This window comes from Pteropus medius, unplaced genomic scaffold (genome assembly GCF_902729225.1).
Source record: "Pteropus medius unplaced genomic scaffold, Ma_sr-lr_union100, whole genome shotgun sequence".
Lineage (NCBI taxonomy): Eukaryota > Metazoa > Chordata > Mammalia > Chiroptera > Pteropodidae > Pteropus > Pteropus medius.
In genome coordinates this window covers 6224187-6235440 of record NW_024340700.1, presented here as the reverse complement: position 1 = coordinate 6235440, position 11254 = coordinate 6224187, and the positions used below count along the sequence as shown (strand labels likewise).

At 62.6% G+C, this 11254-nt stretch overlaps 1 protein-coding gene across 1 annotated transcript in view; it reads right to left on the bottom strand.

The window, feature by feature from the left end:
* KIF25 (kinesin family member 25) overlaps positions 1-5788 on the bottom strand; it is a 26100-nt gene extending 20312 nt beyond the window's left edge. The window contains exons 1-5 of the mRNA XM_039881766.1: positions 5090-5788; positions 4360-4498; positions 3653-3756; positions 2748-2836; positions 912-948 (exon numbers count right to left, since the gene is read on the bottom strand). Coding sequence (XP_039737700.1) covers positions 912-948; positions 2748-2836; positions 3653-3756; positions 4360-4498; positions 5090-5092 — 372 coding nt within the window. The 5' untranslated portion in view covers positions 5093-5788. The remainder of the gene's footprint in view (positions 1-911; positions 949-2747; positions 2837-3652; positions 3757-4359; positions 4499-5089) is intronic.
* Positions 5789-11254: the final 5466 nt, after the last annotated feature.

The following is an 11254-nucleotide window of genomic DNA, read 5'->3' as shown; positions in this document are numbered from 1 at the left end:
TTTCACGTCGTGTGTGTTTCGCGTCGTGTGAGTGTATTTCACGTCACCGCGTCCACGCGTTTCTGTCTCGTTCAGTTGTCTTAAGCTCCACTGCGTCATCCTGCACCCGTGGGTGTCCCTGGACATGGCTTCAGCCTTCTGCCAACGCCACCCGACCGCTGGGCTCGTCCTACACACTCGGGCCTGCGGCCGCTTCCAGCCTGGGCTCTCGTGGCTACTTCTAGGCTGTCTTGGGGAGAGACGGCTGAGACATACGTGGGTTTTGAAGGAAAAACAAGATTAGGAGTCACGGTGCTGTTAAACGAGAGGCGGCAGACTGAGCTGGCGGCAACGCCCCGGCGGCCCCGGTGGCCAACTGAGATCTGAGCCTGCGAAGGCGCCCGGGTCGGGACGTCACTTCCTCCCTCGGCCTCTGCCCCTGCTCCGTGCGTCTGTCCCTGGGCCCCGTGCGGCAGCCCTTCCAGTGCCCCCAGCCACCCCCGGCCTGGCACTGCCCTGCTGGAATTCCTTTTCCCTCAAACTCTGAAAACCTTTAATATGCCTCAGTTTATGTCTTAACTGTAGACGGGTCTGTTTCCGGTTTAACGCTGCAACGTGCGTCCTCAGCTTCACCAGCGTCATACTTGCCCCACGCACCCGTGCACAGACTGGCTGGGGCTGGAGGAGGGCGCTACGTGCCGTGGCCGCCGGGGTCTACAGAGCAGGAGCCCGGCGGTCCCCGTAGGGAGAGTGTCACATCGTGTGTCACGTTCACGGCCACGCAGCAGAAATGAAGGAACGCACGCGGCCTTCGTGAACCAGCAGAGCGTGAAGCGAGGCCAGCAGGCGGCATGCAGCCTCGAGCCACCGCTGTGGAGACAGCCCCGCCACCCAGAAAAGCCCCCCAAACCATCTACGGGGGCTGCACTCACATCGTCAACGGCGCGGGCCACGTCCGGGCACACGGAGCTGCGGGGAGAGATGGCGTCAGTGCACACGCCACAGCCCGGCACCCTCTGGGCCCGGACACCCCCACCCCGCAGCACACACGTGCCGCCTCGCTCCGGCTGTGTTTCCCGCGCCCCGGGCCCCTCCGTTCCCCAGCCTGGACTCGCCCCTCGCCCCGTCTCCCCTCGCCTCCTCGTGCGCAGGGCTCCGCTTTCCAGCTCTCCCTTATTCCCTCCCTTTTCCTTGAAACGTTTTCCCTCAGACCTGCCTTGCACCTCACATTTTCACACCCCTATTTCTCAGGCGTGAGACCTAAGCCTGCACGGAAGTGTCCCCTATGCTACGGCCTGGGGTCAGCGTCTCGGGTGACCGGCACAGGACAGCTGCACTGGCCTTTAAGAATTTGGGCCTTTGCAGGGAAGGCGAAACAGAAAAAGCAACATGTTTCAACATAAAAACTGAATGAACACGAGTGACCTAGGACGGCAAACGAGTTCATGAAGCGTCTCGTGAACCTGCCAGAAGACGCACGGCTCAGCCTGGCCGTCCGGCCGCCTCTCTGTAAGGATGGAGCGGTCTGAGCCACTGAAAGGCAACGTCCATAACTTCACTTAACTCTCGTTCATCTGAAGTGCCGTGGCCACGTGTGGTGGGAGCTGCCTCGTCGGGCAGGGCAGGTCAAGTACGTGACAAGAGCATCGCAGCTCAGGACAGCGGGCGCTGCCCTCACGTGCTGCTTCGTGTACCCTCAGGCCTGGCCACCCGCACAGTGCGGGAGGTGCTCAGTCAGCAAAACAAGGGTCCGGAAGAAAAAGTTCAGCCACCACCAAAGGAACATGAACTGTCCGTTCTGCGATACGGGGCTGGTCGTGGGCTTTCCAGGGCCTCGTGGGTCGAGTGCTGACTGCGCTGTGTGCACACAGGTGCCACTGGAGCCCTCGTCGGGCAGCCCAGGGCGGGCAGGACGGGGCGGGGCCCCCCGGGGAAGGAAAGCCACCTGGGCTGACGGGCAGAGACTAGTGGGAGTGTTCGCAGCAAACCCGCCCATGAGGCCGGCCCCACGGAAGCAGGGGGGCTTCTAGGAGCGCAGGACATGCCCGGGGCCGAGGTGAGGGCCCAGGCAGGGGCCCAGAGTTTGGGGCTGCTATGACAGGCCATGGGGCGAAGACTTCCTGGGGGATAGGGGGTTCCATTGAGAAAAGAAGGAAAACTCATATTAACTATGGTTTTCCGGTAAACACTCGAGCGAATTTCAAATAATGCTACGTTACTAACACGGTCACAACTTTCTCTAAGTCAGAACTACATGCCAAGTCTCCCGAGGGGCGTGGAGTGGGAACGTGGCAGGCACTCGGTCGGTGGGGGCACCGCCAGCGTGGGTTCAGCCGGCCCTGGGGCACAGGGCCCACGACACTTGCTCAGGTATCTGGGCCACATTCCGGCCATGTCTGGCAGGCCTGCTGACCACTAGCCGTCCACAAGGCCGTCCCATCCAGAAATGACCACCCCATCCGGGAATGGGAATGCCCTGCGCTGGGACCAGGGCCAGGGGAATCAGAGGCCTGGGAGTTCACTGCTTTTTCTATGTTTCCCCCTTACCGTACATGCGCACACACAAGCACACGTGCACACACACGTGCCCACGCACACACACGTGCCCACGCACACACACCACGTGCACATGCACACGTGTGTGCACTTGCGTGCATGCACGTGCACACGCCACGCACACATGCACACGCGTGTGCATGCATGCACACACGTGCACGCACGCACATGTGCACGCACGCACACACACGCACAGTGCGGAAACAAGTCACCTGTCACGCGGAACTGCGCCATCAGATTCATCATCGAAAGGCAGCACAGGACGGATCCGGCAGTGGACTCTGATGCTCCCGTTCAGCTCCTGTGACAGTGAAGTGTGTCACCCTGGCACAGGGAGGAGGCCGCTGACCGCAAGGCACACACACTGATTTGCTCCCCGGGACGCGAGCCCTCGCTGCCTGCCCACATCCCAGCTTTTGAAAACACCCCTGTGAAGCAGTTAACAGTGTTTTAGTTTTTAAAAACTCCATACTTAAATTTCTTCACTTGGCAAATGAGGGTCACTCGGTAACAAGTATCAAGCAAACACCTTTTAATGGTCTCCCAGGCTAAACCTTCTAGGCGTTTCAGAAGCGGCTTCTCAACCCTGGTGCTTCTGCTCGTCATCTGGACCCTCCACAGGGTCTGTCTGAATGGGCAGCACGATGGGACATCGTGGAAACGGAAACCAAGCCTGGCCAACAGCGGGACCGGCGTGCAGTGCCACGCCGAGTGCGTGCCCTCCCGCATGGAAGCGGAGGACGAACCAGCCTTAGTCTGTGTGACTTTACGAGAACACGTCAAAACAGTCAGGGTGCAGTCTGGCCACACGGGTGACTCGGTGACGCTGCTGCTGGCGGTCACCAGGATCTTCAGCGCTTTTTCACACACCTGCTACTAAGGCTCGTTTCTCCCGCCTCCACCGGCCGACTCAGCTTTTCGTACCCGGGTCAGGTCGAGGAGTCCGCACTGACCCGGCTGTCCCTGTCCCTCTGGTTGCTCCAGACTCCTGCCCACTGGCCGTCCCTCTTGCCCCCACACCCCCACCCAGGGCTTCCATACGGTTCCACTCGGGTCCCCCCTCGGGTCACTGTCCTGAGCCACCCAGTGACACGTGGCCAGCGGAGAGTGTGCTCACCACCAGCTGGTTGTGAAGCAGCTTCCTCCTCTGCCTTTCCAGGTGGTACTGCATGCTCAGGTCCTGCAAGGACCGCTCCAGGTGGAGGGCCCTGGACCGCCACGCTGCAAGATGGACGCCCCCCCAATCGTCAGCTGAGGTTTACATAGGAGGCCCCCGGTCCCTCCCGATGCCCTCGGAGGCGGCCAGCAGGCTCGCTGGCGGGCTGAGGGTGTGTGACGGCCCCCGCAGGCAGCTGTGCCTGGACCCACGGCGCCTGACTAGCGGAGCTTGCTCATGCTGTCCAGGGCAGGCAGCGCGATGCATTCGGAGGACACGGTCAAATCCCGCCTGGCGGCCAGTGTGCCCACCACCTGAAGCACCTGGAGGCCACCGAGACCCCGTGTGAAAAGGGCCGGGGCTGGAGGGACAGGCCTCGTTTGGCTTCGGTGCCACCTAGTTTCAGGGCCAACCGTAGGCCACTACGTCCTTCACTGACCAGTAAGGACAATGACAACCCGACTGCAGTGAGGACGCAGGGCTGACAGGGCCTGGACGGAAACACGCGAGGCCTCCAAGTGCGTCCTGGCCGGGCGCCAGCTCTGGACACCCAGATGCCAGGCGCAGTCCGGTGGCAGCGGACTGCGCGTCAGTCCGCGGAATTCCCACAGCCCGCTGGCTCCTGGGGGCGCCCCCGCAGCTGGGGTGCAGTCGGGGGCACGTCTTACACGGCAGAGCCTCGGGCTGCAGCCACGCTCGCTCGATGGCCGCCACGACGGCAGACAGACAGTCCTGGTGCCGCTCCCGGCCGGCCCTGAGCAGTTCCGCGGATGAGGACCGAAGCTCTTGGACGTCCTGCTTCAGTTTCTGTGAAACGAGGGCACACGTGATTAACGGTCATCCAGCACCACGGTGCAGTCACGCGTCACGTGATTAACGGTCATCCAGCACCACGGTGCAGTCATGCGTCATGTGATTAACGGTCATCCAGCACCACGGTGCAGTCACGCGTCACCTAGCCACCCACACGGTGCGGACGCAGCCGCACTTAACTTGCTGTGAGCCATGTCTGTGTGACACCAAGTGCCCGACCACTGACGGTATCGCTACCGGAAGTCCAGTGAACACGCACCCAGGCCACCTCCAGGCTCGGACTGGGGCCTGGGATCTGCACGCCGTGGAGCATATGTGCTTGCACATGTCCATGCATTTGAAGTATTTACGAAAACCAAGCATTTCACCGATTCCCTAGGAGGTTCCCCTAGGGAACCTTCCCGCACGGAGGGGAAGATGACTCTCCGTCAGCTCTCTGCTTCCTGCGATGCTGGTCCGGCACCCCCTCCCCCATGTGGGAACGTGGAGCTAAGCTATTGTCCAGACCACCCTCTAAGCTATTGTCCAGGCCACCCCGTGGCTGGGAGCACAGGGAAAACAATGCAGGCCGGGAGATCTACTTACCATAGGGACGTGCACCGCCAAACCCAGGCACACACTAACGATTTCACAGAACTCTGGGGACAGTGCAGCTGACGCACACGTCCTGTACACTACGCCCTCTCCCTGAAGACGTGCCCGTCCCGGACAGGGCGGGGGTGTCGTGGCCCCCCGTGTGACGTCAAGCGTCGCACACGGACAGTCGTCCCGTATGTCTCTTTCTGTAACGTGGCGAGAGCCTCCGCAGGTGCGGGGAACACGTCGATCAAGCGTCAGAACTAGGCCGAGTCCAAGTACTTTTGTTGCACGGAACACAGACCTTACACACTCTATTCAAAGGCGGGTTAGCTTTACTCTGCTGGAAGGCAATAAAGAATTCATTCCGCACAAACTCATTCTAAATACACTCAAGCCCCTTGTGGGGGAGAAACACTTCAGGGGAGATTGATCCTGTTGACAGATGCTGTGCTCATTGTTGTAGTAACGACCTCGCTTCCCGTCTGATTATCACCCCATTGTTTATAACAAAAGGTGAACAATGCTCCTAATCAAAGTGACAAAAACATCCCCCAGAGTTTGACCTTGGAGGGCAGCCAACTGTGCTGCTGGTGACCCTTGCCCACCTCTCCTTGGGAGCCGGCTCGGATGACACGCTGCAGGAGCTCGTTTTGTCGGACAGGTACACACTCAGGCTCCGCCACGTGCCATGTCACCAAAGCTGAGCATGACTGACTGCAGGGTGACATGGGAGGCACAGCCACCACAGCCATCCCTCGCGAAGCCACATGACATCCTCTTCCTCAGGGTCCCTACTGCATGTCTTTGTGACGTGCAGCCTTCCACCTGGTGGGTGGGGGTCAGAAAGCGAACCCCCAACCAGCTCCCGACGCCTCTGGGACGGCGCCTGTGACATGGCAATGTGAGGGGGCAGGCGAGCCCCCGTCGTGCGCGCACGTGGCCACTCGGCTTCCTCAGTTGAGGCTCCTTTTCATTCCCCAAGATGCAACTGCTCCAGCAGGCCGTCACGTGACCGATCGAGACTAACCCCCAAACGACGAACACTCGCTGTGTAGATCCCGAGTCCAGCGTCCGGTCGGCCCCTCACCTGAGCTGCGTCGCGGAGCTGGAGGAAGGGCGAGTGTGTCCTCTGCAGATGCCCCTGCGCGCGGCAGAGCCATGCAGCCTCGCGGCTCCTCGTCCCCACCATCCCTTGGTACTGTTGGGGAGACAAGGGGAGACGTCTCAGAGCCTTCGACCCTGGGTCAGGGGCAGGCGCATCGTCTCCGAGGCAGAGATGCTCACGGGCCGTCACTGGGCCCCAGACAACGGAAGAGCAGACCCTGTCGGCCCCGTGCGTGTGGCGGGAACTGGCCACGAAGGTGACCTGCATGTGTGGGGACCACATGGGACAAGTGGAACTCTGGGGGTACGGCACCGCGAGGGGTAAGCCTGAAGGTGGGCCAGTGGGCCCCAGAGGTGAGGGGCAAGTTCCTGCAACAGAAAGAATAGCGGGAGGAAAAAGGGGTACGGGGAGGGGTGCAAAGGCCCCCACAGGCCTGGCAGACAAGGGCGACAGACTGGGTGTTTGCTTAGGGACAGCGCCAGCCAGTACGGGGTTCCTGGTGCAGCTGGCAGAGCTGCCGTTAACCCAGGGACTGGGGACGGATAACGAGTCCGGGTTTTTGCTCTGTCTCCCACGGGCCTCGCTCAGGCATCCAGACGCGCCCGCCACGTTCTCACAGCCCAGTGAGTCCCAGGGAGCCTGGGAAGCGCACGTGCCCGCGCCCAGGCCGCAAGGACACACGGCGCAACTAACGGTGACGCCAGGGACAGCCCGGCACGAACCTGAGCGCCGGTGAGAGCTCAGACGTGACGCGGAAGACGGCACGCGTGCCCCCGGCATGGCGGGGCCGCCCTCTTAGCTTTGGGAAGGGCGGGCGGGGGGAGAGGGGAGCAGCCCAGGAGGGGTCAGTGTGGCCAGGCCAGTCGCCGACGCGGCCCCTCCGGTGAGGACACTCGGGCCACTGGAGACCACGTCCCGGGCTCCTGCCACACAAGCACACATCTCCAAGGCTGCCTGTCCTCGCCTGGTGACAGAGCAGAGAGCAGGGAGGCCGGGAGAGCACCGTGTGACAGGTGACACCGTCCACAGGGAGGGCGGCACGTGAAGTCAGGACGCTGCCGCAGGGAGGCCAGGCCAGAGTCCCGAGGCACAGGCAGTGCGGGGGGTGGGGGGACACGGTGACGCGAGGGCGTTGACGAGTCCCAGCGGCTGGCCACCTGTCTGGGGCGGCTGTGGCGAGGGGCGCCCCCGCTGAGCGGCCAGGGCTGCGAGCAGTGGCGGCAGAGGACGCTCACTGGCGTCTGGTCGGCTGGGAGCAAGAAACGACGTGTGCGGGGAACAGGCCGGCGACCTGCCCGGGATGAGGGGCTGTGTGGAGAGCCCAGGGGAGCGGGGACCCTGACGCAGTGGGACGGGTCTCCCGGACTGCGGACTGGACTGCGTGTGGAGGGGACGCGGGGCGGAGCCGAGCACCCAGCGGCGTGGCGGGGTCCTTGTGCCCCGTCCCCGTCCCCGTGCACTGTTTTCCGGAGCTGGCGCAGGCCTGGGAGGCCCACGTGCACTCACGGAGCGGGCCTGGGGCAGCGGGGGTGGCAGGCGTCCTGGGGGCTGACAACTCCGCGGGGCGAGCGACAGGCGGTCGCGAGAGGGCTGCGGAGGGAGCAGAGTGACCAAGAGGCTGAAGACCCGCGGGAACGGAGGACGAGTCACAGGAGCTGGGGGCGCGCTCTGCGAACGCCACACTGGGCTCGGACAGAGGCCCGTCTGTCTGTGATGCCGGCGTGGCCCGGCTGGCGGCCGACAGGGCCGGGGGAGCAGAGCAAGGGCTCAGGGGAGCGGGGAGCGGCTGCAGGGCCGGGGGGGCGCTTGGGGGGCTGGCTCTGCTCACTAGGGCTCACTGGAGGGACGCGGGAAGCCTCTGGACATTTTAGCATAGTGACGAGATCCCTTTTAAAAGAAAACACAAAACGTCCAGAATCTGGACTTTCTGGAAGGCGGGCAACACTTCCGGAGCTCAGGGTTAAGGATCTCTGGCAGGAAACCAAATCCGTGACTGCAGCGTGGAAACTTTGGCCACCGCAGCTCGTGAGACGAGATCACAAACACGGCCAGCGGGGCCTCCACGCACCGGCCTCCAGCGGAGGGCGACGCCATGACGCTTGTTTCTCTGACGGAGGGACAAGTCCCAGGGCTGGGTGAGAGTTCTGTGCCAGTGTCAGCTGTCGGGGTGGCAGACACATGGCTCGTCTGCTACCCTTCACCACCACCGAACCCCCACTTTACCGCTGTTCCTGCTAAAACCTAGACTCCCCAGCTGTCTTAAGGGGGGTGCGGCCGCATGACCCAGCTCTGGCCAGCGAGTGCGGGCAAAAGTCACAGGGCAGGGTGTCTGAGCAAGTGACTCAGGCGTGCCCTGTCTCCTCGATCCTTCCTCCCCCGCCCCCACCTGGCACGGGGATGTGCTGCCTGGAGCCCCAGCAGCCACCCTGCAAGCATGAGGCGGGGGCCACACCGAGCAGTAGGCAGCCCCTTGTGTCTAGGAAGCACAGTGCTGACACGTCCTGGCTGATGGCTCTGGTTACACGACGGAGCCACCCAGGAGCCCGGACGGCCCACGTCCAGGCCTCCAACTGCACGGGGAGCGGCCGCCTGGTGCCTGTCTGCTGCGCAGGGTCTAGGCAAACACCACCTGACACGTCCACAGCCACCTGGGCTTCCCCTCGTCTAGGTAACCTACTGACAGCTTTGGCTGCTTGAACTTGTCCTAGGCTCTCCCACCACCAAGCACGGTCTTGCTGGCATCTGGATGACCTTCACTAACGTTTCGTCCTCGGAGAGGTCAGGGACAGCGACGGCCTGGCAGTCAGCAGGCAGGGCCACGGCCCCCAGCCCGGTGGGGAGCCTGCGTGAAGAGGGCGGTGCAGGCGCGTGGCCCTCGGCCTCTGCTCCACGCGGGGTCGAGCTTCTCTCACGGGGGTGCTCGGGGGAGTCAGTGCGGAAATTCCAGGCATTGCTGCTGTCACGCTGAGATGGCGGCACTGCCACGCAGGCAGGACCCCTGCCCCGGAGACAGGAAGGGACCAGCGGACCGGACAGCTACTGCACGACCTGGGCTCCCTGGCCCCGCGGTGCCGCGTGAGGCTGGGCTCACCCCGCTCCGCACCCTAACGGGAGGAGGGTGACGGCCTTAAGGGCATAGACTCTGTGACAACGTTTGCGGGGAGGAGCAGACGTTCGACTTCCTTCTCTCGCTGGTGATGCCGAGCGGGGGGCGGCTGAGCACCGGGGCGCAGGCCCGGAGGGACACTGCCCTCTCCGCTGTCCGCTGACTCTTCAGGGCGGAAGCCATCCGTGCCGTCACCATGATGCCCACTGCCATCGGCCCTGACAGGAGGGCTCGCCCTGCGCACACGGTGCTGGCCCACGTCCTTGACCCGAGTGGTCAGCACGAGAGTCCTTAGACCGAAGCTGGTGACCCGGATTGCTGCCCGGGAAACTGCTGAACGAACTCCGCCCCTGCGCCAACGGCAGGGCATAGGCGACCGGCAAGTCCTCGAACGTGGCCGTGACACAAGGCTGGCAGCTGAGAAGGGCTAGGAAGCAGGCTGGTGGCAGACTCGCCAGAGGGGCAAAGAGGCTGAACAGAGAAACGATGAGAGAGGCCAGAGAACCCAGCGCCGAGCACCCCCGCAGAGCCGGCGCCCCGCTCAACACAGCGGGGGCCGGGGCACCGCACGCTCAGGCCCGCCGACGAGCCAGAGATTAGGACAGCAGGACAGCAGCCACCGCCACCTCCCTCTGAATAAAGTCAACTCACTGCATGCAACTCAACTCGGACTACGAGACGTGCGAAATTACCTCTGCCAACTTCAGATGAAGAACAGCATTTTCGGTTTCCAGCTCAACGATTCTCTCTTCTTTGGCCTGCAACCGAGGATCCCAAAAAGAAAATTATCGATGATACTCACCAGTTGTCACTTTATAAAAGTGGAAATTCTCCAGGTACAGGGAGGTGGTATCTCCAGGCGCCAGCCCCCAGGAAGAGCAGTAACTCAGTCACAGGGAGGTGACATCTCCAGGCGCCAGCCTCCAGGAGAAGCACAACATTCCAAAGTACAGGTAATAAAACTGTCTACTAGGCCCTGTTTGATCTGAGAGTCACCGGATACATTTATCTTTGTACGAGACGTTAACGGCTAACTTCTGCTTCTTGTAATCTGCTTGCTTACTCAAGGACGTGGTTGGAGGCTTTATAAGCTGCCTCCTCTGGAAGCTGGGGGCTGATCTCTAACCCTGCGTGGTAGAGAGTCAGTCGCCAGCCGGCTAATGAAGGCTCATAATTAATCTCGATTGGCTCCGTGGGTCTTAGAATCGTTCACGCCCCAACAACTTCCATCCTCAAAACAAAGACTCCACGAGAGGATGTGAGCACGTGCCTCCGCCAAGACCTAAGGGACGAGGACAGCTGGAGGAAGCCACTCTGACAGGGCCCCCCAACCCTGTGTCCACGACCCGATGTCCACGTGTGGCCCCAACCAGCAGCATCTAGGGGGAGACTCTTGGGCCCTCCCACCCCGAATCAGTCCGTCTGCATTTGACTAGCTCCCCAGATGGCCCACGTGCTCATTAAACGTTGGAAGACCTGCTCGTCAAAACCACCACTTCCTTTTTATTAATCCACTTATTCGAAAAGCATCTGTGAGGCGTCTATTACGTGCCAGGCGCTCATCCAGGTGCTGCCCACACAGCAGGGCGCAAACCCGCCCGGAGCTCCCCTCTTGTGGCAGACGCCTAAGCCGGAAAGCAGGGCCCAGAAGCAAACTGAACAGAGCGTCACCAACGGGGAGACAGGGACGAGCCCCAGGAGGGCCGGGCGGGGCCCGCGAAGTGGGAGCCGTGCAAAGGCCCCGAAGCGGGACCAGGCCTGGCGGGCGGCGGGCGGGGGCTCGAGGGCCCGAGCCGCCAAGCCAGGGGAGCGGCTGCCCCGCCCCCGCAGCCAGGAGGGCACTGCAAGGTTTCAGGCAAAGGAGCTGAATGTTGGTTGTGCACAGTAAATGCCGACAGGGCCAGCGACGGAGGCCTCAGCGGGGAGGAAGGGGCGCCATCTCCAGGAGGCGGGACTCGGG